The 27217-nt window shown below is 35.6% G+C and overlaps 2 protein-coding genes and 1 long non-coding RNA gene across 10 annotated transcripts; 1 reads left to right on the top strand and 2 right to left on the bottom strand.

The window, feature by feature from the left end:
- Positions 1-104: 104 nt before the first annotated feature.
- On the bottom strand, positions 105-620 carry LOC138122710 (uncharacterized). The gene is made up of 2 exons (XR_011156598.1): positions 440-620; positions 105-355 (listed from the first exon to the last, which is right to left on the bottom strand). It is a non-coding gene; the product is annotated as an uncharacterized lncRNA (long non-coding RNA).
- A 6039-nt stretch (positions 621-6659) lies between these two features.
- Positions 6660-10176, top strand: LOC138127759 (coiled-coil domain-containing protein 102A). Of its 6 annotated transcripts, none has more exons than XM_069043844.1 (7): positions 6660-6949; positions 7070-7749; positions 7799-8024; positions 8072-8278; positions 8336-8610; positions 8724-8778; positions 9396-10176. In XM_069043844.1, exons 1-7 carry the CDS (start codon positions 6833-6835, stop codon positions 9408-9410), a joined length of 1575 nt encoding a protein of 524 aa, XP_068899945.1. In that variant the 5' UTR covers positions 6660-6832; the 3' UTR covers positions 9411-10176. The 6 variants fall into 6 exon arrangements, with proteins under 6 accessions (XP_068899945.1, XP_068899930.1, XP_068899937.1 ...); XM_069043853.1 differs by having other exon boundaries at positions 6661-6949; positions 8991-10176; XM_069043829.1 differs by lacking the exon at positions 8724-8778 and having other exon boundaries at positions 8991-10176.
- A 3588-nt stretch (positions 10177-13764) lies between these two features.
- LOC138122082 (ankyrin repeat domain-containing protein SOWAHA-like) lies at positions 13765-26525 on the bottom strand. 3 transcript variants are annotated; one of them, XM_069036399.1, is made up of 8 exons: positions 24838-26515; positions 24262-24351; positions 16138-16143; positions 15128-15200; positions 14914-15003; positions 14437-14463; positions 14218-14384; positions 13765-14162 (listed from the first exon to the last, which is right to left on the bottom strand). In XM_069036399.1, the coding sequence occupies exons 1-8, from the start codon at positions 24856-24858 to the stop codon at positions 13977-13979; spliced, it is 660 nt and encodes a 219-aa protein (XP_068892500.1). In that variant the 5' UTR covers positions 24859-26515; the 3' UTR covers positions 13765-13976. The 3 variants fall into 3 exon arrangements, with proteins under 3 accessions (XP_068892500.1, XP_068892414.1, XP_068892353.1); XM_069036313.1 differs by lacking the exon at positions 16138-16143 and having other exon boundaries at positions 14218-14378; positions 24838-26525; XM_069036252.1 differs by lacking the exon at positions 16138-16143 and having other exon boundaries at positions 24838-26514.
- Positions 26526-27217: the final 692 nt, after the last annotated feature.

Here is a 27217-nt window from a genome sequence, read left to right as displayed (position 1 = left end):
AAAATTTTGAAAAATGGCCAAAAGCAAATTAATGATAATTAATATTTGTTTAAGTGGTACAAGGTAAACGAGAGCTTCGGTAAACAACTTATGAAACTTCGAAGTGTTTTACTCATCATTCTTTATTTTGGTGTCTGCTGAAATGTTTTTTGATCTCAAGTTTGTACTTAAAATAAATTGCGGTTCGCGTCAACAGTGAAATATTTTTTTAGCTGCGCTCAACGTGTGTGATTCATTTGAACTTTGACATTTCTGAGCCTTTTAACTGATTTCCGGAAAATTGTTTCTTTTCAAATTTTCCCAATTATCATTTACGGTGTCAACCATATTTTCAACCATGACGTTCACAATATAGCTAAAAAGTTTAGATGTTTATGTCTAAAGCTCATTACTACATTACTATCCTTTAATCTGTAAAAAGTAAGGTTCACAGAGCTACCTTCTAGTACTTTTTGTTTTATATATTTGGCAGGTTGGATCTTTGTCAGCAAGGACAATCAATCAACTTTTATATGTTTTGTTGTTCCAATTGCATTTATATACATCGCTGCATTTTACACAAGAATTCTTTTGATTTCATATTTGCACGATCTCATTTTGACACTTTGACAGATTTGTCCCCAAGACACAACTTACACCACTCAATTTTGCAAAAATTTGTACCAGGGAGCGAACAAAATAAAATAGTAACTTATGTTACTTAAGGCTCCAAAAACTTCTTAACTCATTCTACTTAAAAAAGGAAAACTTTACTAAACAATTTTTAAACCCAACAAGAAACACCAACTAAACTTTTACAATTAGAATAGAATCATTTGTCAGTCATTACATTTTATAAAATTGTGCACAAGCATTTAGGTTCAGATTTATAAAATATATGTATATCATTCTTTTTGTTTTTCTAATTTTGATAAAAAAAATCTAATTTCAAAATTTTGTAATTGGAAGTAAGTTCACAATAATTTTGAAGCATTTCCAGAAGCAAAGGAAAACATTCTAACTAAATTATTTCTTACAAAATTAATAAAGGGATATATCCGATTTACCGACTTATCTCAAAGCTTTGAAAAATGAAAAGTCAGCTTATTAAAAATTAAAAAATAATTAAAACAATAATTTACATTTTTTGGTATAGTATTGTATACTGCTAACATCCCTGACATCATTTTAATCAGTTAAATACCAATTACTACACTTCCATTAGAAATATTTAGAAGTTATGTAAGAAGCGAATTCTGAATGTTGAACAACTTCTAAGTAAAAATGTAAACTGAATTTATTTTTAAAACTAGAATTAAATAAACTAAAATATGTTGAGAAACATTTTAGTGTTGTTGCAACTCAGGTTGATTAAAAATAAACCTTTTTGTAAATATTTTTGAATTTAAAATTCCCAATAAATGCTAAAATAAAGTAAAAATAATTTCGTAAATGTATTTGTTTAGATTAAGAAATAAAATGATGTGCTGAGTCTCGTTACTATGCTTTTGCATAAGAAAAGTAGAACGCCCTTAGAAATTTTATCGCTTGGAAAAAATCAAGCAAAATGGCATTTACCAGTCAAGGACTTCATTTTTGAAAAACTCGAGGTAATTCAATTTTTTTTTCAAAACGCAAAACGTGAAAAAGATTTTTTCCTTACTGCTATTTCTTTTAGTTTTGCAGATATAAACTAAAAACCCAAAAAGAAGATTTTCAGGGGATGAATTATTTGTAAGAGTTTGTACTTTAGATTGGACTGCAAAGAAATTAAAAAATATAAGAAATAAACAAAATATAAATAGACAAAAATAAAAAATAGTTAATCGAGTATATTGTAAACATTGTAAGTATTGTAATTTGTTCGGTGAAGAAAAAACATGAAGGAAAAAATAAATTTAGAATATTAGTATCGGGTGTTCACTTAAATTTCTTCTCAAAGTTGGCGTTGAAGAGTCGATTGTGAACGTACCACGGATTACAGAGATCCGAATCAGCTGTTTAAATCTAACCTCACTTTTTGCGTTGTTGTGTTTTTAATTTGCAAACTGACGTGAAATTTAAATGTAGGTACATCCAATATTTTCAAGTATACTCCCCATTATTAAGTACTTTAAATTAAAAAAATTAGGTAATCGTAAAGTCCTACGTGATAAAACTATCACAGAGAAATAATTAGAAATGTTTTATGAACTTGAACTAAAGAATTGAACACAAACAGAAAGAAAAATACCGACGCTGATGACAAATTCCAGAAATATAAAATGAAAGATCATTAAAAACTACCTAACAATGCAAATCCGCTGACAGAACTAGATGCTTGAAAAAAAAATAGTTAAAGAATAGTTTAAGAGATAAAGAATCAAACCAGAAAGTAAAAAAATTATCGGTACTGAATGAAATTTTATTTTTTAGAGTTTTTATTACATTTTATAACAATAGAAAGCGATAACTTAATGAAGACTAAACTCCCTCAAAAATAAACACGAAGTAGAAAAAAATGGAATAAATCTATGCAAATTGTAATGAAATACATATACCATTTTTGCAATTAGCACATAAAATATCAATAAAGAGATATTGCAAACAATGAAAGTAATAAAAATAAAAATATATGCGAGAGTGTTAAAAGCATAATCTATTTTTTAAAGAGAAGAGCAATAAATCAACGAACTAACACAGCTTATAAACACTGCCACCGCCTGACATAAGCGTCGGAAACATGCCAGTCTAAAAATTTCATTATTGTTGTTTCCACATATCCTGATATTCACCATTCACCAAGAAAATTTCTTCCCCTAACAGAACATTGTGTGCGTTTTTTCAACGTATTTTCCAACCTGCACCCATTCGTTTGTACAACATCTCCCACATTCCACATATTGGTAAACCGCAGTGGTGCTAAAACCCGTTGCCTAATTGGGTGCCACAGATGTCGTTCACCACTTTTTAGAGAAATTCACACATGCTTAACCTTCCAAAGCAGGAGATCATTCAACTATTGTCATTACTTTACGGCAATAAAATGTTATTTTACGCCACGAAAAACAAACAGAAACGAAATAACAAACAACATTACAAAAAATTAAGTAAACAAGCGGGATGATAGTACAATCAGTCGCGACGAAAGCTCCAATTCGTGCAATGGTCTAAGCTTGATTGGTCTTAAATCACAACTTGACCCGAAATCTTGTATATTTGTAATATAAATCTATGTCAGAGGGAAACTTCAATATACAAAGCTGTTACACTTCCTCTTTTTTTGAACATATGAATGCCAGTACTGCCAATAACGTGTAGGAGGAGAAAGGATGTTACGGAAAGGGGAACTTGTGGATCCCTTCCTGTATTTCGACACGTGGCCCTGTTCCGTTTATAAAAAATCGTGGAAACAGACCAAGCACGTGCTATAAATCGGTCGCCTTCACCTGAGCTGATTTATCGACTTTTACGCAACTCTCCCGGTGGAAATTTCCGCCGCTGCTGGGACTCTTCATCTTTCATTTTTGGCAACCATTTTTTCCGACACGGAAGCGGATGCTCATTAAAACCCATCTGCGTGGATGTATTAATGTTTAACTCTTTAAGGGCAAGGAACCCACTCGAATGGTGCAGCCGGAAGTTTACAAGAAAGCTCTCAGAACAGGTAGCTAATCCCTTCAGAAGTGAATTGCTGTCTCGACTTTGACTCCAGTTACACAGATAACGAATTCGACTTCGAGGTGGTACCGAAATTATAACATTTAAATTATTTAGTGGCAAGACAATCCACCACCGTGCAGGGTATCTGATTTTTTTGTTTTGGAACAGCTGCGTTTAACAGATAAATTTAAGACACCTCTCCAGTGGCAAGTGGCATAAAAACACATGTTACCCATATGACAAACATTGTTTGACTGTGATGTGCGTCGTAGGTGTCCGATAGAAAACGGAAATTCCATTCGAGTACCGATTACCGGAGTACCACGAGACGAAGAACAAACAGCCGATGACATCGCGTCCATTAAAAGAGATGATGGTTCGGGTGGTACCATTAACGACAAAAATAGTTATTCACAGCATATTTTTGTAGAGGATATGATTCTCTCGCTAGGAATTGTATTTAGAAGCCAAATCTTGAGGTGTATATTTTTGGTAATTGGTTTAAAGAGGTACTGTTCAACTCCATTCTGTTAACAAAACGTTTCTCAGCTTCTGGATCATTACTTTTCTTCAAAGTACGTGTATTAATTAACGGATAGTAGAGTAATAAAAATCTCTAGTGTTTTCACAAACCGTATCTACAATCTGGGAAAAAGGAACTATTGAAAATAAGCAAACATTTTTAAAAATTGTATAAACGTATAAGAGTTTTTCAGTATTTTTACTTGCGCTTTACTTAATATTTATTCTATAGGACAACTCTTGAATGAAGTATTTCCTTGTCGACCAGAATATAGCGTGATGATGGTGATATCTGTCGTAAAACTATTTTTTTTTTGCAATCGTACTGTAATGAACACTTTACTTTAATAATTTTCCACCTGGAAAGTTCCATTTTACCGGACTAGTCCGCTGGGTGTGTTTTTGCCGGACTAGTCCTGTAGAACAAGCAATTGAACTTGGAGTTTTAGATTATGAACATTTAGGTATTACATTATTTTCAACATTAATTACGTGAGTCGCTTCTTCTAGGTGAACGAGTTTCCCGCTCCCGGACGTAGTAGTATTCTCTTACTGGTTCTGTATTTTTTTCGCGATGTTAATATTATTCTGAATGGAATTTTCTATGTATCCCTCCGCCACTGATGTAGACTTCCACCCTCCGATGTACATTAGCACTAGGTACTTCTTCAGCTATTTGTTTCACTTTTTTCCTGTTACACCATGCTTCAAATTCGCGGAAAACTTTTTCATACCTTTCCCGCGACACAGAAGGTAGCAAATTTCCCAGTCAAAATTACTATCATCACTCATTTTCAATCCGAAATTCACGAAAAATTGCAAACACGAACGTAGTTTTTACAAATTGAAAAATGTTTGTTGACTGGTTGCTAAGGTAACACACGGGCAATATTATTACTTCAAAGCCACCGCAGTTTTAAAATGATACATTCTTTTTAGATAAAAGTGAAAAATTCACGATTGCAAAAAAAATGTAGGTACGCACCACGTCCGGAAAGTGCTTTTACTGGCCTCGTAAGTTACCAGGACTCGTCTACGACTCGTCCTGGTATTTGCTTACTCATCCAGTAAAATCTAACTTTCCGGACTTGTCACGTAAATAACTACAACATATTTCGAAAAAACTTTATCCCTTTTTCTTACACATAACAAATTAAAAGTATCTTTTCATTTACTTGAGGGATTGATAAAGGTCAACAAGTGTCTTTGATGGGTGGTGTTTCGGCACCTGCGACTATACGTATTTATGAGCGGATCCCCTTTTAATCGAAATCTGAGTTCATTTGCAGTAAGCTTGTCATGCTTATATTCTATTCCGACCGACCACCGCAGTTTCACAACACGAAGAACAACCAACAACAGCGCCCCCATTACAATAAATAGCTCAACTTGTTCAGGTAGTAGCAATAACGCCAATAATAATTATTATTAATATGCGTTTGAGCGCTCGCCCATTTTTATTCCTTCTTGGAGTAAACGTGTACCAACTGCCTTTCAACGGTATGAAATTTGTGTTGTGTAAGAATTCGTTCGACATAGCGCGGGCACCTGGTCCGGCTTCTGGTTACTATCACGATCGTAAAAACGTCCAATAATTGAACACCTTTCAATTTTAATTGCGTTATTTTTTGTTTCGTCATTAGAAGCCTTCTGGACGACTCCGCTCGACATTAACCAGCAGATTTCTCCATTCCCGAACACCGTCCGACTTACCTGTAGTTGCTATTTTCGTCTAGGAAGGGGAATAAGGTTTATAAATTACCGATGGCAGTTGCATGCGCTTTGATGCAGCACAAGAACGTAAAAATAGTTAACGAGACTGTTAAAGGCTGGTGTCGCTCGTGCCAATAAACCATTCGAGTAGCGAGAAATTGCTTCTTTATTTGATTATAACTCGCAATGGAAAATAAAAGTCGCTCAAAAACAAACAAAACGAAACGGACATTCTTAACATCTGCTGAAGGTGCGTGCTGTAAAAAATGTCCAGGAGTGCAGCTAAGTGCGCTTTGTAGTATGTAGTCATTTTTATGGTATTTATGAGCAGTTAATGCGACCACCAGTGCGAAAGAGTCCAAGCGTGCAACAGAAACTCCAAAAGCTTTTGTCATTAACATCCTTTTGAAACAAACTGATTAAAAGAGGAAACTGTAAAACTAGACAACAAACAGATTCCAAACATTTCTAGGATGAAAGTGTCACAGTATAATAATTAACAATACTTTTCCACATTAAAAAAAATAGAAGAAGATTATTTTAACGACGTCCTGCATATGCCTGTCACTTATGTCATTAATATTTGAAAAATCTTTTTGTGTAGTTTTCTTTTCCAAATATTTAATGAACAAACAATTGTATGTTTTGTCATATTCTTAGAGTACTTTAGTAGTTTAGGTTTTAGAATAGGTCCATATTATAATGAGTTGTTGGGGTTAAATTTTGGGGATTTTGAGAGGTAAAAGTGTAGAAGCCGGTCCTGCCCGAACAGTTATTTTTCTCCCCAGAAAATACCGTTACCGTTGGCATTACTGGTCCGTGGAGTGAGGTTAAATCAACTGTCAGTTGTCACTCGAGCAATAGTAAAAATGTTTTTACAGTTTAAAACGCGTACATGCATAATTTGACCTTTAAAACCGCAACAGCGTTCTAAAATAATAACTACTAATAAAATATGTGATATAAGTGTCTCAAGATGTCTCAAAGTACTACTAGCGGAACTTCGTCAAGGCGTCATCATGCCCGAGATCACGACACAGCCTCAATTACATCTTCCAGAATTGCTGATATAACTGAGTGGGAAGCGAATGAGGTAAACAGCTTTTCAGATTACAACATAATTACGTATTATACAAACAGACGAGATCGCACAATGTTGCAATACACGCGTCAGAGTGATGTCGAAGAAATTGAGTTTTTGGAAACGTTGCAGGCGCTACGACAACGAGAGCTGGAAGAGGCGAGGGGCCGTGCGGCTCAGATGGAAAAAACCATGCGCTGGTGGTCCGACTGCACCGCGAATTGGCGAGAGAAGTGGAGCAAAGTGAGGAACGAACGGAACAAAGCTAGGGAAGAATGTAAACAGTTGCGTACGAAACTGGACGTCACCAGTAAAGACAGTGCCACCTACAAACGCGAGAAGGAGGAGCTCGAGATACAAAATGATCAGCTAAAAAAAGAGATGGAGAAGATCCACATTTTGCTGTTGAAACATGCTGGGCAGTTTGACAGTCAGATATTTGAAGCTCTGGGAGAAGACCCCCTCAAGGACTTTGTGTTTAGTCAGAGTAATGGCTCACCGATCCACGAAAGGGAAAATGGGGCAAGCCACCAACTAGAATGTGATAGTACTGCGCTGCAAGAATTGGACAGAGATGGATGTATAGAAGATTATATTTTACAAGGGGCAGTTCCTAGGTACGTGAAAGAATTGAAGGAGGCTTTGGATGACAAAAGTGAGAGTCCTGAGATGCTAAATGGTGTACAAAAGTCTGGTGATAGTAAAAGTAATTCCCATAGAGAAGATTATGACGAAGAATATGTGATTCAGAAGTTGTCTATGCTGCAACTGAGGTTAGAAGAAGCTACTAAAACCTTGCAAGTGGAGAGAGAGTAAGTTTGATAAAAAATAAATATTTTTTTTTTATGATTGGAATTTCAGAGAGAAAACTCAGCTTCATCGCCTTATCGATAAATTGACAGTTGAATTACAAGAAGTGAAGGACAAGTGTGATGAGTTAAGAGAAGCTAGACAGGAGGCAGCAAGGGAGTTGTTGTCCCTCCAGGATCAACATCAGGAGGAAATTCGACTGATCAGAGCTGACTTGCAAGATGAGGCAAATTCTAGAGAAGGCATGGATAAAAGACTTAACGATCTTAGAGCTGAGGTGATTTTAAGAAATGTTTTTAGCAACATATACGAATGTAATTTCAGTTGGAGAGACTGCAAGCAGAGAATGCAGCAGAGTGGGGAAAGAGAGAGCGTTTGGAAACTGAAAAGTTGGCATTGGAAAGAGATAATAAGAAATTAAGAGCTGAACTGAGAGACATGCAAGAAAGAATGGAGAGGAAAGGAAGACCCCTGTCCAATTCAGATGCTGAAGTGAGACATCTCCAGCAAGAGCTTTCTGATAAAAATAAAGTAACATTTGTGAACCCTGTTCCAACAAGAAACTAAACAATTGTTCCATTCTTGTAGGAAATATCAGAGTTGAGACATTCACAGAACAAGTTGAAAAAGATGGTCCAAGATAAAATGACAGAATTGGCGCATGCAGTCAGGAGAGCAGAACAATACGAATCAGAAGTTAAAAAATTGAGGAATAGGGTAGAGGAGTTGAAAAGAGATCTGGCAGTGGCTGAAGATGAGCTGGACACTGCATCAAATAACATAAGGAAGCTGCAGAGGAGCAACGACGAGCTTCAAGAGCAAGTGGACAATTTCCAAGTTCAGCTGCAACATCTTCACACGAGGTTTGTATTTGCGAAGACGTCAGTAGATTTCGATTATAATGCTTTCAAATCTCATTTAACCAACTGGGATGAGGTTTTAATTCTCTATCTGTCTTGTGCTTTCTTTACTTTAGTATGGAAAAAGAAGATGGTGGAGAAGAAATGGCGATATATGATGAAAATGAATGTGTGAGTATCATTTGAGATTTGCTAACCACCTCCCGTGACACCCTCCAGTTAATTTGATCGGTAGATAGAGGCATGACTAACGACGTAACACTTGCTTCGGTTATGCAACCCAACATACACACTTTCGAAATGTACGTTTTAGGTGGTTTCGGTTTAATTGGAGTAAATTGGCAGATTGTTTTTTTTACTGAAATCAGTTGTTTTTTACGCAGGTTACGTAATTGTAGTTCGTCGAGTTTGCTGTCGCATCGAGGAACCCTTCTCACAGGAGACGGTAGTGATGATGATGTAACCGAATATTAGATTTCGTTTCTTCCACATTTGTATTATATCTTTAAGTTAAGATATTTCTTAGTTGAAAAAAAAAACTGAAAAAACTAAACATTTTCATTGATCCAAATTCAACACTACTAATACCAGAGGCGTACTTAAGTAGATTTGCAGTTGTTCTCCCAAGTTTGTGTTCATTAGTCCCACCTTATTTTTGTTTAATTTATTGCTTGTGTGTAAATAACTTTGTAAACTAGTAACCACTTACCACTATAGACTAGAAAATATGATTGATTATATTATTTTTCTATCGGCACATTTTAATGTGATTTTCCAATTGTTCACAGTTTATTGCTATATGAAATAAAAAGAAGCAAAATATGGCCTAGTGCGCAGAACTAGGTTTGTCCTGTTTTCGACTGATATGTAAAGAGTAGACTGAATTTGTTTACACTGTATTTTCCAAATTGCATGGTTGTTGATGTGTATACGTAGACAGTTCCCCCACGCGCGTTCCGCCCTCTGCTTTCCATTATTTACACTTCTATATTCATTGTTCCACTAACATGCAGGGTGATTGTTAAAACTTATATCCTACTGTGGGAAGTGGACGGCGGATGTGCAGTCTGTCTTGTGTTAAGACTTAATAGTTGTCACATTTTTAGAAGTTAAGCTTAAAGATAGTACTGAGGACAATGTTTCATCGCCTACATAATTTTTTTTTGTTTCGACATCACACCTCATCGCTGCTCCATGATGACATGAATTGCAATAACACAAGGCAAACATTTGCGAGATATCAAACCGACTAATAACATCATCGATTAATCACAGTAGCAATAATCATAGTACTACTTGTTCAATTCACAACCAGTGTTGCACTTATTAGTGCCTTAATAACTCACCTCTATCGTTTAATGGTGCATTTTATTTTCATCATCTCAGAATGTATACATAGAGTACCGTTGAGTTCCGACACGCACCGTTTTTATTTCAATTTACTACTTTAATTTATTTATTGATAAACAAGAGTACCTTTTTTTGAATATTTATATGAAATCGTACCTAGCTGTTTCGCTCAGGGCTATGTATCACGTGTAATTCGTGCCAATAAAATATTTAATTAAAGAGAGCCCTTTATTAAAATACCTACTTCCACGAAAGAAAGTGTTCGGCGGAACATCCGACATTTGTAATGCCAATACTTGTCTTTTACGAGGTTTCAGTTCAGTAGGAGGAAGTAGAGTGAGCATGGTAAGATGTTAAAGAATCAATAATGCCATGGTATCTCCTCTCAAACGATTGCATCTTCGATTCTTCTGCCGATCATTCTGGAGACCTTGCATAGTATGGCCATGGCCATTGAAGTTATTGTCATTAAAAACTCTTTGTGTTGTTACTCTTGCAATGTGTGGCCTAGCGTTGTCTTGGTGAAAAACATTGTTGTGATGCCTTTGAAGGTACGGCAACAAAACTGGCTCCAAAACTTCGTTGATGTACCGGGCCGCATTCAGACTTCCTTGAATTGTCAATTTAGCCTTTGTCCTCTAGGTCTTCTGACACGCAACCGTCTATTAGGTTGCCATGGGCAAAACCGGGATTCATCAGTCATCACTAGAGATGATTTGGTTCCATTCATCGACCCAATGCTCTCTGAGCCTACACCACTGGAACAATTAATTGGTGGGTATGATGCTTAGATACGAACGGATTCTGCGATAAACTGTTCGCATAGACACCTGTCTTTCCAAGCCCCACCGACTGAGTTGTTTCAACCGGGTTAACTGAAGCCAGCCGCCGAAAACGCCTTTCTTGACGTTCATTCGTAATTTTCAGCCGACCACTACTTCTACGTCTTTCTGAGCCTTCGTTGGACCATGCCATTGCCATCTAGAACACGTGTCCTTCCCCTGCATGTGACCGTGCTTATAATTTATTAGAAAGTGAATTTCCCGTAATTATCGTTAAAAATGGTGAAGTACACTAATCCGGAGTTTAACAGACATGGTGCTCATCTACGGGGAAACTTTATCAAATGCTGATGCAGTCAGGCGTTTGCAGATGGAAAGATTTTCCCGTCGCCAAGTTCCCTGTGCACGTACCGTTGTGAATGCTGTCCAGCATTTAAGGGATTATGGTACTTTTAGTCCTGCCAACCGAGATCGAGGCCGTTCAAGATCTCGCCGTGTCTTGAATTTGGAGCCCGAAATTCTACAAGCTGTCGAGGAAGAACCGATAATTAGTTGCCGAGGAGTTGCATTACGAATGGGCGTTTCCAGCTTTACAATTTGGAGAACGCTGCACCAACAGGGATTAGGTGCATCCTCATCATCTTCAACGTGGCCAACACTTCAAACCAGAAGGTCTACCACGTTGAATTGCATTTTGAACCCAATTTTTTAAGCATCTGGCAGAAGAAAATCCACACCAAATCCGAGAACGTGGTTTCCAAAAAAGATTTTCAATTAACGTGTGGGCAGGAATAATTGGGGATCGTTTGATCGTGCCATATGTCTTGAATATTTAAATTTTTTACAAAATGTGCTCAGTGACCTTTTGGATGACGTGCCGTTACAAGTTCGGAGGGATAATGTGGTACTTACAATCATGACGGAGCGCCCGTTCACAGTGCACGGGATGTTAAAAATTAATTTAGAAAATCGATGGTCGTGATGGACCAATTTTATGGCCAGCAGGCCAGCTCGTTCACCGGACTTAAACCCTTGTGACTTTTTTTATGGAGCCATTTAATCATTTAAAACAGATTGTGTATGAGACTCCACTTAACACCGTCGAGGAATTAACTGTTCGTGTGAATAATGCTGCCGAGTCAATTGGACAAAATTCAGACATGTTGGTGAGAACTCAACCTTCTATGGCTTGAAGGGTACAAGCATGCATCTATAACGGAGGTCGGAGGGCGTCATTTCGAACATTTCATTTAAAGGTTAGTGCCCTTGATCAAGTGTGGTGAGTAACTTCAATGTCACTCTCACTTACTACGAATAAAGAATTGGTTTTTGCTTGACTATCTCAGTTTTTATCTTCTTTCGTTTTTAATGTACGCGCGGAGACATTGGCGGCTACTAGAATTTACGGTTAAACTAATTAAAATTTTATCTGGGTTTAGAAAGATTCTTCGAAAAAATGGTAAATAGAAAAGTAATTTGGACTTGAGTTCTATCACCGTTTACATTTTCTTAACGCATTTCAATAACATACTGTATATACCACCAAAATTTCAATTTCGTATGATCATCCCTTCTGGGTGCTCCAGTTTTTTGGCGATCAACGTAGTTTTTGAATTTGAGGTTATGTTTGGCAAATTGAACAAAATAGACATATTGCTATTACGTATTTGGTAGGAAATTTGAATGTGTGTTTCTCTAGTCGTCTGACAATAACATATCCCATTTAGAATCTCAAAATAATCATAATTCACGTCTTGTACATATACGTTGTACCGACATTTGACATTTCCGAGAATTGTCAGAAATGTCCCTTTCCGACTAAGAGATTCAAGTGGTCATTTTCCGACCATGAGGAACCCTTTTCATGCAGCAATGACGTACTTTCCAACCTCATGCAGGTTAAAATAATGATTACGAATAATAGTAGGTAGTTTATTTCACGAGTTCATGTGTAAATTGGGCTTTTTTTCACAAGAACGAGTTGAATACAACATTTTTTTGTTCGACGAGCTCCTTAAAGGCTCCAAATCGCTTAAAATCTTTAAAATGAGCTTGACATTTCGTTTTGACAAGTTGTAACATTTATCAAAATCCGTTCACACAGGAGAAGATTCTCAAATTCTGACAACGTCGAACAAAAAATGTCATTTTCAGACTGGACGTTGAACAAAAAGTAATCCAGCTTGATTATGTTCAATTAAAAAAAAGTCAATAATACGTTGAATTGTCGATGATTTTTTTTTGAAAACTGTTTATGGCCGCAATATCGTACATGATCATTATAAATGATTGTCCCATCACAGTTTTGGATGTGCCGCAGCCTCGCAACGCTAGACAAACTATAGTAAAAATAATGTAAGAAGTCCTGCGACAAAAATGCGAACTAATGAATGTTTCTATGGTAATGAGCAAAAATTTTGAAAGTATTTACATTCAAAACAATGAATCTACGTTTAAGACGTTGTCATTCATTTAAGCAATTCAAACTAATTCAAACTGTAAATTTTCATTTTTGCAGGACATCGAAAAGGTAAGAAACTTTAAAAATTCGTATGTTTAATATAGACATTCCGTTTGTAGAAGAAAACCTATATCAGTTTACTATAAAATTAAAATTTTTGTTATAAGTGTACTTGCAGAAATATTAGCGCCAGTGTCAAATTTGATATCGGGACTTCTTACATTATTTTAATTATAGTAGACAGATTTCCACTACCGCCGGTAGCGCCACCTATCGATCATACTATCTCACTCATGTTATGAGGCTTGCGGCATATTCAACTACGTCACCAACGCCTACCTCGATGGGACAATCATTTATAACGACCCTGTATTTTAATAAAGTAAGAATTATTTCATTCATTAAGTAATATAACTTGTTTCATTTCATGAATAAAATTTGACACGGAGCACATCAGATTATTTTACTTTAAAGTATTCACTTCACAATGACATAGTTCATATCATTTTTAATTAAATCAAAATAAATAGAATCTCGACTTCTTGACTTCCTTTTTAAAAGACCTTTCGAGCTTCATACTTTTATTAGAAAATTTGGAACAAAATAGTATATGTCAAAAGCATATCAATAACAAACATCAAATGCGAAACATCTTTTTTAAAGACGTTAGTAGGTACAAAGAAAATATAATAGTATAAAAAGTAGAGTATTAACAATAATTTAAGCGTAAGTCCATCCACCGCAATCTGTGATGCTTGTGCTGCTGAGTATGTGAGTTAATTCTTCCATTGAGAGTCGAATCCGGCGGCCGAATCTGAGTCTGACTCGTTTGCCGGAAAAGCCGCGTTCAAATTCCTCGCCAACTGTTTCGGCGTACCGGGAGTACTATTCAGTCCCGACGAGTACGGCCTCTTCGACTTTTTCTTCACGAAACCTCCCTTAGGTCCCGGGCTGATATTCTCCTGCCGACAATTTTCATAAGCAACACAAAACCACCAAACAACAATTTTGTCTCACTTGATTGACATTATCAGCCGAACCCCAACCTTTGTGTACCTTTTCCGTCGTCGTTTCGAGGGCGTTCACCGATCCACTGCCCACCCCCAAGAAATTACTAAACGCTTCCGTGGTTTTCTTCACTCGAACGTTGAGAGAACCTATCCTTAAAAATCCCAAATCTTTTTCTGAAACGTGATCGAGTTATTCTCGACACAACAATAAAACTAAGCACCATACCTGAGGGTTTCTTCCGTCCCTTAATTTCTGGAATAAGAGGAAACAATAAAAAGAAGATTAATTTTGTTAAATGTCGATTTATTAAATGGTCTTGATGTTTACAATATCTGGTGGACATGCAGAAAAAATAATACTGAGGAAGAGGCTTTACTAAAAGTACTACCTACAGTACAAAAGTATAAAAGAAAGAAAAAGATGTCTAAATGATAGTCATGCGTGCAGAAATACAACCGAAGAAGAAAGAAAAAATGTTTCGGACAGGTCGGTTTCTTCTTCAGCTGTATGACCACATTACAGTTGTTTTTACAGAAAGCTGCCCAAACATCTACTTATTAGGTTGATAAGAACCAAAGAGAACCTTGGATGGGTACTGAACGCTGGCGCATGCTGCTCTATCTGTTGGCGGTTTACTTTTTAACCGAAAGCTGGGTTTGTTTGAAGTAAGCTTGCCATGCTTTACACTCCCGTTATACTCACTGCGAATGTCTTTTCTCTCTTTCTGTTCCCTAGCTTTGAGATAATACTCCGGTAATCTGCCACTGTAGTCCCTAATCTTTGCGTCAGCCTCTGCAACACAAGATTCGAGGTTCAACGCGAGTTGGCACATATCGCGATTCGACGAATCAAGCTCGGACACGACTTTGGTGTGTCACAGCACAGCAAATTGGGACCCGGGCTCGTCGGTACTTACTGTAGTGGTTTACCAACAAATCGAATATGTTCTTGTGTCCGAACTGCGCCGCCAAATGAAGTGGAGTGTATCCCTGGACATAAAAGAAGGCATTTTTACTACTAGGAGGATAATAAAAATAAGCGTATTATAATTTACAACGTAACGTGCCCTCCACGAATAAAACGGAGAACTAAACGGCTTGTTAAAATGTTCGTGGGGGTTGTGCGACCGAAGCCGGCATTAATAAGTCGGTTACGTAGGTATATACAAATGTAAATGTCATAAACAAGCTGTTATCTGTTGTGTATTAAAGTTAATCTGAGATGTCACATCGCATTGTGGATGAGGAATGCCCGGCATGCGTCGCCACCAGTCGCCGTCAGACGGCGGCGGCTGAATGTCAGACTGTACGAGTGTGACGGAAGAGAACTACCGGACTTGCCGGAGAACGCGACCGGAATAAAAATAATGTCTCCCCCGAAAAAATCAAACCGGTGCGTACCACGGCGTGCATGAATGTTTTAATAACGCCGACATTTCAGGCGAAAAGGACCGAAATGATTTTCTCGCACGACACTCATAATCCTGCCGAATGGAAAAAAAGGGCCGTAAATGTTACCGACGTCATGCGATCAAAGCTGGGCTAATCTTAACGCGACCTGAAAAAATTGCAAAATAAGGACTGGGGAGCTTTCCAGTCTATTACCAAGAGACTGGAAAGCTTCGATTCCGAACAAAAAAAGTTATACTCTTTCAATAATTTTGCTACTACTAAAATAATACTTGATTTTTATTATCCGTAATAGTGTATGTACTCCGGCAAAATTGCCGTGCCGCCGGGTGGTGGAGGGTTAAGTTATTTGGCTACTACTAAAATAATAGTGAAGAAACAAAAATTTCTCTTGTTCCGTCAGCATATTTTACATGCCCTTTTTCATCGATTATTTTTTAATTTTGCATTGGATTGTACGACTTTGGACCGCGTGTACTACTGATGTGTAAAATAAATTAGATATTATTTTACTTACCCCATTCTGAATTGCCCAGGAAAAGAAACCGAAAAAAGAAACAAAAATCAGATTAACAGTTTGATCAAAGTGAATGTATAATAGATGTAAAGTCCATTCAAAAATCAAAAAACCACCAACGTCGTATTTTCCTCGATAAATACTATCGGCAACGCTGTTTAGTGTAAAATTTGGTGAGAATTGTAATTTTGAGGTTAAGTGTTTATTAAATGTCTTGTTTTTCTGGGCATGTTTAAGTAAAAATAATAAGAATCAATAACTAAATGAAACGTGCTGCTAATAAAACAATATGAACGAAATTCAAAGCAATTGAATTTAATTTTGAATCAAATAAATGTCATAATTTATAGTTACCAACATAGTATGAAAAAATATCTACCTAGTGTCTTTTAAATTTTACCAACCTAAAGCAACAGGTGGTGGTTTTTTGATTTTTGAATGGACTTTACATATATTTTTTGTTCGACACTGTCAGAATTTGAGAATTTTCTCCTGTGTGAACGGATTTTGATCAATGTCACAACTTGTTAAAACGAAACGTCAAACTAATTTTGAAAGATTTTAAGCGATTTGGAGCCTTTAAGGGGCTCGTCGAAAAAAAAACCTTGTATTCAACTCGTTCGTGTGTAAATTGGGCCTTTTTTGGCACTCGTGCCAAAAAAACCCAATTTACACACGAACTCGTTAAATAAACTACTATTTCGCGTTTTTCTTTGGTTTATGTAAAAATGACACAAATAGTTTTATCTAATCCCGTGGGATAAATGACACTTATCTCACTCATTTGAGTGGAATAAGGAACTTCATTACCGGACGCATTTCATTACTCCACTCAGTGGGATAAGTGAGCTTCATTACCCCACTCAGTGGGATAAGTAAATTATTATTCCACTGAGTGGTGTAATGAAACTGGCGGAAATAAATAAGATTTACCTTTTTTTTTAATTCGGGGCGGTCTTAGATAAAATTTTGTACATAACACGTGGGCTAAAGCATATTACAGGAAACTCGTGTGATTACAGATGAACTCGGGCTAACGCCCTCGTCATCTGCAATCTTCACACTCGAGTCCTGTAATATTGCTTTTATCCCACTAATTGTGTAAATAACTATTACATAACATCAAATGCTTTCCCTCCTTGATTCACGTAATTGAGAAAATTTCATTTTAAAAACATTTTCTTTCCATGATTTTATCTTTTGTTGTAGAAAATTATGTGTAAATGGTCTGTTTTGTACTTCATTAACACTCTATAAATGTAATGATTACACAAATGACATAAATAAATGGGTACGAACGAGATTACCTCGTTTATTTCCTCCCATTATGCCAAAACAACGTGAATGCATTTTAGCTTTGTAAGGGACAAAGAATTGGATTACGAGTATATGATGGTTTTTGAAAGAATTTTGGCACACAAAAGTTCTTGATAGCAAAACAATTTTACTTCCCTGATAGCAACTTACAGAGAATGAGCCACTTTCTGAATTACATATATTCTTGTTTTTCCAAAACAGAAGATATTATTATGTAGTATGAATTACCTTGATTTTTTTAATTTAAAAGCAGTACATACTGATTTCGTATTAGAAAGTCGGTACGGTTCTCGTTTGGGAATAAATTATGGAAATTTTGCATTTAATTTGGTGGTAAAGCTGTTTGTTGAAGGAGGTTATGCTTTTCTAAGTTTGAGGTTATAAATAGCGTCAACTCTAGTGCATTGTTGTCAGTTTTACTAGTTTATAATAGAAGAATTCTCAGATATGGCCGAAAATTCAGCAACATATTAGGTTCATTTTGATAGGTCAGGCACTTTAGTGACGGAAATCAAACAGTGTGTTCAATATAAAAAAAAATAAATCATGGCCTCCAATTATGCCAAAACAACGCGAACGGTGTTTATTTACCAAATTTTAAAATAAAAATATCAAAATGTACAGGGTGCGTCTGCTTAAACTTTATACGGGGTGATCAAGAATGACTGTTTAAGTTGGTAACACTGAATTGTATTTTAAATCGTATAACAGGAGTAACTTTCGGTTGTTGATGGCTTGTCGTTGTTAATGCTATACCTACATCAGATATTTGTCAAATAAGCCAACAAAACATATCCGGTTGCAGTGTTATAAATAACTGAATTAGAAAATTTTCTTAATTGTACTGCCAACTTAAACAGTCCTTTTTGATCACCCGGTATTTGAATATCTTCGTTATTTTACATGACTGCTCAACGATATTTAGTCTTAATAAAGGCTGCATTGCCCTCTTTACATAGGCACTACAAAAATTAACAAGGATCTGGACAGAAGAGGAATATTCAAGAAAAAAATTAATGAAAAAAAAATATTTCCAGCATTTTCTAACATTATAACTTTTAACATGCATATCAAATGTTTCTGTGTAGATTTTCTGCCTAATAATCATCCTAGTGCTTATTATTGACCAATAAATTAATGTTAAATAAAGACAATTTCCAGACTTCATTCACCAGTGTGTATTTACGTAAAAAAATACTTCACGGCTTACTGATTTACAAAAAAAAAAAACATAATTAATTTATTATTTGACAACGTCAAAGTAAAAAAGTTTGTGAAATCTTTGAAATAATCTTTTATACAAGATGTTGTTCTCACAGCAAGAGAAAATTAATATTATTTTTACGTATGGAGAGTGTCACAGGTGCTATCGAGCCGCAGCAAGAATTCTTCAGGCCCGTCAAGAAAATGATAAATTTTCCGAAATGAATATCAGATGAATTGTAAAGCTGTTTGAAGATACTGGCAGTGTTAAAGAATTGCCACGAGTAAGGGATGCACTCCCCAAAAATATTAACTTTCAAAATGCCGTTGTTGATTAGGTAACTGAAAATCCACACACAAGCACAAGAGCAGTAGCGGCTACACTGAATGTCTCACAAAGCACGATTATTAGAACTTTAAAATCTTTGAAATTTCATCCATATGAAATGATCCTGCAACTGCAACTTCAGGGAGTTTTTATTCCAGAATTGAAAGATGTGTGGAAGTTAATGGTCGAAATAAATTTTGAGCATCTTATTTAGTTATAATTATTTTGAGTACATTTTTTAAATTTTCTTTGGTGCTAATTGTGTTACATTGTTGAATTTATTGCAAATATTTTAATTGTTATTATTTAGGATGTGCTTAAATTATTTATTCACCTTCACCCCCTCTTTAAGCTTGAAGCACCCACTTCCATAATAGCCACTTTTATAAATAAAAACAAAAAAATTAGGAGGGTACCGGGTACCCCATCATTCATTGTTTAAAAAATAAAATTAATAACATTTAAATTCGTTTTATTGAAAACTTACTTTAAAATAGTTAAAGTAAATTTTTCCAGAGAAGACTGATCCCTAGGATGCAGACGTACCTATACCGGGGTTAGTAGTAGTTGAATTTTTATTGTATTTTACCGAATAGTTCAGAAATAAAAGAATTTTAAATAAGATAACAATGCCCCGTCAAATTGACGTATCTAAATTATTTGCTGAAAAATGAGTAATCTGTGAAACAAATTCGTAACAACTTTTTACGCATAAACTCTGTTTTGAACACAGCTGGAAAATTAGTTCTTTTTAACACTAATTTATTGCGTAGTCATCAGTAAAAGTGTAATAAAAACAATACAGGGAGATACAGACGCCACAGCTGAATATGTTATACTCCGTAATCTGAGAAAAAGCCAAAAAAATAAAATTTACTGCGGTTATTTTTCAAATAGCTCTGTATCCTTGCAGGTTTCGTTAACTTTTGTCAAGCACATGTCAAGAGGTCATTGAGATATATAATATTGCTAAATATTGTTTACCTTAATTGATAATTAAAAAAGATATTCGGATATAAAGTTTTAGTAGACGCACCCTGTATAATGCATTCATTTTTGTAATGACGAACTAACTGGAACTTTTTCTTTTGTTAGATTTTTTTACAAAATAAATGAAAATTAGGCAATGATTTAAATTTTCATATTATTGTCATTGGGTCACTGCCAAAATGAATGAATTTCCAAAACGGAGTAAAGCATCAATAAGCAAACAGACGAACTAGCACATTTTAAAGGCTTTCAACAAAATAAAAGAAATTACTCATGGAGATAATGGAAACGCAAGTACGAAAAGTACAAAATTATAGAAGCAGTGGCGGATTTTTTTTTTGCTAAATTCTACTCTAAAATAAAACTCTCCCTAAGTGCTGCAAAGGCTTCAGTCCCAGAAGTATGTACAAAATTTTAAATGAAGGCTTATGGGAAACTTTAGCATCCATGACATATCCCCAATTATTATTGTTAATTTGGTTGAAGATTCCGATTCCGAATTATTTCATTGTTACGTTCAACTGCCTTTTCGTATTTAAGTTTAATTTCACAATACTTTGATTGGGACCAGTTTTGACAGAACAAATTCGCGGTGAAAAGATGTGTTCACAAGACAAAATTTACTAAATTTAGTAACTTTAGTTCGTCATTACAAAAATGAACCTACTATAAACCATTCACGATTATTTCAAATTCGGACTATCTATGAAAATCTGAGATTTTAGTTGGCAATATTGTGATTTGTCTTAATAAATCTATTTTAGGTTATAATTCAACCGAACACTGCTCCCAAGTTGTTACATTTTTTAAATAATTGAACGCATTAGGAACAATAATCGTAAAATTGTAATTGAAATGAAACATACATATTTGTAGGGCAGTTCTGGGTAAATTCTTATTAACTAAATTAATGACGGAATTGACAACAATGCGAATATTTAAAAACGAAACGTCATAATCTAACAAAAAAATATCGCGGCCTCCTGCGTGTTTAAAATAATCGTGAACGGCATATATATTAAAATGTCCCAATTGACTTACTTAGAAAAATGCTTGCTAAATATTAATAAGCAGAGGCTTGTCAACTCTGACAAAATTTTCTGTGTATAAAATTTGAACTATATTACAAACACACTACAATAAACTGTGTAAGATATTATTTCTTTGCACTGGCAAGCAGTAAAATGTTATTTTACTGGCCTGTCGAGTTGCATTTTAAAATTAATTTAAATGGCTCCAAAACGTAATGGATATGCTCAAGCTTTTTTTTTTCAAAGATAAACTGTATTTCTGTGGGTGCGTGTAAATGTGTAAGGATTTTATCAAAATGACGAATTGGTTGTAAACATTTCTGCTTTCGTCTACATTAACTCCGCTAAAATATTCTAATTATATATAACACAAAAATTCGTTACTACATTCGTACACAATTTGTGTCGTAGATTCATACATATACATGCACCAAGAAAGTTGTTCCGTTTCGAACATAGTTCCGAAAAAATAAATTTTCCTTCGAGATAAGCGTTCACACGCTAAACGACTGATCGAAATTAATGTCGACCTAGATGTGTGTATATTCTGAACGTATTCACTTTATATAACAATTTGTAAATAAATTAGGAAAATGAATCCAATTATGTATCTTTGTTACACGAATTATAATTGTCAGTTGACGTTCTATCTGCCGACCCATCTGACGGAGATGGATCGGCTCACAAAGATACACATTTTTCTGCACCAATTTTCTCTCGCACAGAAAGAACGACTACGATTCCGCAATTAGTAAATTCGAAACGATTACAATAAATAAACTGTCACATTTAGTCGAATGTCTTTCGTAAATCATTCGCCTATCGTTTGAAAATAGCAATAACTTATGCAGAGTATGAATATTTAATAAAAATTAATGCAACGGTGATTTTTTGTGACATTTTTAGTGGTCTTGGATTTAAATTAATTTGAGGCAACACTTTTATCCGCGTTTAAATATCTTCTGAAATGATTTACATTTATGGAAAATGCCATTCATTTATAATATACAGGTGATTGGTATGCTCGCGGTCGGACACTGACGTTTTAATTAGGGCCATCAATCCTCCAAGACAGGAGAAAGTAGTTTTGTTTTCACTACACTAAAAATGCGAATTTTGCGAACGATTAATGTAACGATGCCGGAATTTCTGTATTAATTTCTTTTCGGTTTCGAAAATTGTTATGATGTTTTCATTTGATCTGTTGGTTTCGGTTTTGCATTCTGTATTCTGCCTACAAACTGCCCCTGATAAGCTACAGAGTTATTTTTATTTTTATCATTTTTATCAACACCTGCCTGGTGCAAGAAAAAAGAAAAATTAAATGGCAAGTATGCTTTCTAGGACGAGTTTTTCCCCACAGCATTTTTTCTTGACGATCAATTTTTTGTGTAAATCTTAACTGATTCAACATTTTAAAAAGGCATGTAAAAATTACGATTTTAAGACTTGGGTGATTGCATTAATGGGATTTTATTCTTCACCGTCTAAAATATCTGCATTTTAAATTTCACAAAAATCCGCTGGAAAATAACTGAGTTATTAGGTTCGAAAGTCTTAGCTGAGACACCCTGTATAACAATATGCGGCGAAAAAGTGTTTGAAAATTGTAGTTTTAGCGTTTTTTAAAAATGACATCGTTGTACATCACCAGGCAAAGTACTTTTTGGAGGCCCAGGATGTTTTATAGTCCTGATCTAGCACAATTTATTTTTGCTTCTCAGAAGCCAAGATGTGTGCTTTGTGATCTTGAAGTTATCCATCAGTAGTTTGAAAGTTTTTAAAAGTTTCTTTCGGAAGGAACTCAACTTTTTTTTTTGCAGGAACTTTTAGTACAACTTACATAATATCAATATTCATTTCTCTTGGTCAGAAAATGCCCCTTGGGTATATTTTTGTAATACATTCCCAAAATTTATCCGACGCGAAACTTAAGAAATCATATTTGTTGGGCCTGCGATTCACAAGATAATGTTAGAATCATAATGCTTCTGAAAAACAAAATGGATAGCATTAAAAACTTTTTCTAAATATTTTCTTGGCAATTATAAAATTCTTGATTACAAAATGCCAGTAGAAGAAATGTTACAAACATTCCAGAATTTAGAAGAATCTGAGTGTAAAAATGGATTTTTTATTTTCTCACTTTGCCCAATGATCTTGGTGCTGTCGGCGAAGAGTAAGGTGAAAGATTTCATCACGATATCAAAAAATAAGAAGAAGGTAGCAAAACCATTGAAATGAAAATGTGATAGCAGATAATACTGTTGAAATCTAAAAATGGACATGGTTACAAACAGCAGAAAAAGTAGTGTTAAAAAGCTCATTTCAAGAAAAGAGAAAACATGCATCGCTAAGGCATTGTTAAATGTTTTCAGAAGATTCGTTCCTAGTTAAGGACGATCTTTCTGTTAAAAAAATAATATGAGCAATGTTAATTAATGCGTTTTCATTTTTGTCTAGTTGCTTCTAATCCTTGCGTGGTAGAAAAAAAACAAGGTACCTAGACATGCCGCAAGCGGCCATAAAACATTCTAACATAAATGATTTAAAACCCCACTCTCAAAGTCAAATTTAGTCGACCTGTGTTATTAGTCCATTCGTCATCTTAACTTAACTTAACTTTACTGATAGCGAAAGTTTCATGCGCAGGCTAAAATTGTCTTGGTTTGTCCCTTTTCAAGCGTACATTGACTGGACTATAATTTAAAGTTTTCAACTAACATGACGTGCTCACTTAGTATCCTGTTCACTGCTTGTAGTAATAATCCTTTTTCTTTTCTGTTTTAAAAATGTATTAAGTTATTTCTGTAAAAATATACATTTCTAATTTAAAAAAAATAGTTTTACAGAAAATGAATATAACTTTAAATTCAAGTTCTAAAATACCGTAGCCAGCCCCTTTATTTTTCAATAATTTTAATTTAAAAATTAAAATTTGTTTTTGTCAAGTTTTGGCACTTTCCATTTACTCTCAGTGTTAATAATTATTTATACATAATTTTGGCTTATAATTTATGTTATTTACAATTTGTAATTATAAAGACATTGGGAATGCGAAAATAATTTAATTTAATCTTTATTTGATGTCTTGCAGAAGATTCTCCATAAGTCAGCCAAATAATGTCACAAAAATAATTTTCATATAATTTCTGATTTGTGAAATGATTTATAAAAATTAGCATCGATTCCAAAAACGGAATCTTTTCTGATTCATGTTCGCGTTGAATTAATCACCGTAAAACATAATCTCACCGTTTTCCCGTTGACGTCGACCTTGTATTTACCAGCAAACATTTGGATGATCTTCGGATTACCATGTTTGGCGCCCCAGTGCAGAACCGTCTGTAACAGCACGACTTGTCACATAATTTGTACTTCCTCGACAATTTAAATACACGATAAAGCAGGAACACGGCAGGCATTTAAAAACAAACAAGAATTCGAAATATGTGGGCTACATGATTGCCGCAGATATGTCTTGTATCTGATAAGGACGACCAAGAGGACGACACCCATAATTCTAAATTGCGAAGATAAAAAACACACACGACCGAAATACAACTTCCTCTGTGGGACGACGTCCACAATGGAATTGACACTTGAATTTGTCATGAACTGCGGATGTTCATGCGATTGACCAGGGGATAAGACTGCCCACCTCATTTGAATTGATAATTGGACACTCGGTAAATTCGGGCCTATTGAACGACGATCTTGTTCACCACCAACGCGTAATCGTCTCAAAATCGTCGTTCCGACGGGTGTGACCGCAACTTCTAATTTCGTTTTTCTCCCAACAATTAAAAACATACAAAAAAACTTACTTACATACTGAAAGGTCCAATTCATTCCGAATCAAGGAGTGGTCCAAATGGGGAGCATTTTCAAAAACATGAAAGGAGAAGAGAAAAACAAGTTAGAAAATTGAACGCATCTAATCAGGACTTGGGGCTCATGTTACAGTTTACGTCACACTGGTTGGGGCCATTTGCACCTGTTTCAGGTGAGCACTTGCGTGAACATAAAATTCAGAGAGCAATTAGAACGTGTTGTACTTTTTGACACGGATAGATAACCTGTTACAGTCTTAGTGTCCGTTAAATTTATGTCTTTGATGAGTCGTTAAGTGCAATCGGTGCAAATAGCTCTCAGCCTTGTTTGTATTTCGTAATTGGTTGTTACGAAAACACGAAACCATTCTGATGTCTTAATAAGAGTAATAGTGACGTCACATATGGGAGTCTGTCTTTCAGAAACTAGAAAATAGCAGTCATTTTTATTTGACATGAAACTACAATTACATTTGAATTAAGACAACCAGTTCAAAGATTTTTAACACTTTATAATTAAGAAAGAGAAGGGTACTTTGGGTACAGCATTTTGAAGCATGATTCCCGAATGCGCCTCCAATCTTCTCAAGCCAGGATATGAATAAAACAAAGCATTTCCAAGGAATATCGAGTTTCGAATCTAAGCAGATTCAAAATGTAGATTTGTTTTGAAACGCTCTTGTGGTGGTACCAACTCGGCCCTGCAAGTACGGCTCGCTTCAATATCCGTATCAGTTTATCAGAACCGATCTGTAAAATTATTATTCCACGGCATTCTCCGCAACTTGTTCGAAAGTGTAGCACAATTCAATTTCAACTTCCTGCCTGGACTTAATGAGATTCCGTCGTTTTTTTTTTTTTTTGAATTGAAACGCATCACACGGTGTAAATGAAGACGTGCATCTGTATTGTTGGTTTATTCCCTTATGGAGATCAGCCGGTTTGGGCGAGCTGTCGATGCGGACCTCCGGGTCGTCGAGGGTGCCTGAAGGCCGCTACTGTGGAGTCTCGTGGTGGACGGGTGGTTCTCCTCCATTTGCATAATGATGATGATAACGTATTAACGGGCTCAGCTGCGCGGCCGGCGGCAATTAGTATCGCGCGTTCTTTCTTCAGATCTGGAGATAGCCCCGGTGGCGGTGACCGGCTCTGCTGCGACTTCTTGGCCGTTTTGTTCAATTAGTGGGGCACATATGAATCGCGACCGGACCTGTCACCTCACCTCACCTGGGCCGACGCACCACCGGCCACCAAGAACCACCTGCTCACCTGCACGATACCAAAACTCGGGAGGACGACCGAACAGCTATTTTACTAAATTTAATAACTTCCAATTAAGCGACTGATAAAAAATTTAATAACGTTCGACGTTTTGTCGGAGAAAAGGAGGACGGGGGCGCGCAGGGCCGGATTCGGCCGATGATGGGGGCTCCTTCGAAATGTTTACCGACAATTAAACGGTTTTGGTGAATGACTAGCCGAAACCGGGGATCAACTCAAAAACCAGTTTATTAAAAGATCGTAAAATTTGGAAAGCGAATAATTTAATGCTTGTGCTGCAAACGCTTGTTGTTCCAATAATTGGGTGCGTTCTTCGGAGTACGCCGAAAATTGAGGTACCTAATTGCCAAAACGGGCAGAGGGAAGTACGTAATTTCTCCAATTTATCATATTTTAGACGGCCAAATCTTATCGTTTCAAATAGCAATGGAGTTACACGTTGAAGAATAATAAAAATGGCGGTATGTACTTCAATTTTTCAAATTTAATCAATAAAATGAGTAAATCAGACTCTCAAATGTAGCCTAACTTCATCGCAAACAATCAAAGAATAATTTTTTTGTTCGACACTGTCAGAATTTGAGAATTTTCTCCTGTGTGAACGGATTTTGATAAATGTCACAACTTGTCAAAACGAAATGTCAAGCTAATTTTAAAGATTTTAAGCGATTTGGAGCCTTTAAGGGGCTCGTCAAACAAAAAAATGATATATTCAACTCATCCGTGCGTAAACTGACCATGCCAAAAAAGCCCAATTTACACACAAACTCGTTAAATAAACTACTATTTTTACACGATTTTTGGTACAGTCGATGGACAAGTAAAACTGGAACAAAAATGACAATCACATAAATCAAAATTTACAAATTTGCATCGTTTAATTACGGTTTTATCAGTTTATCACAAATAGGTTAACTTTGGTATGACATATTGTATAGACACTGACAAATATATTGACAATTTTATAGTCTGATTTAGATAGATTAAATTTTAAGTGTCCCAGTTTTATTTGTCCATCGACCGTACATTCAAATTCTAATATACTGATTTTTTTTTTAATCAAAGAACCACAACACGGCAATTTACACCCAAAATAG

Source organism: Tenebrio molitor, chromosome 1 (assembly GCF_963966145.1).
Source record: "Tenebrio molitor chromosome 1, icTenMoli1.1, whole genome shotgun sequence".
Taxonomy (NCBI): domain Eukaryota; kingdom Metazoa; phylum Arthropoda; class Insecta; order Coleoptera; family Tenebrionidae; genus Tenebrio; species Tenebrio molitor.
Note: the sequence above shows the minus strand (reverse complement) of the source record. Positions and strands in the feature narration are given on the sequence as shown.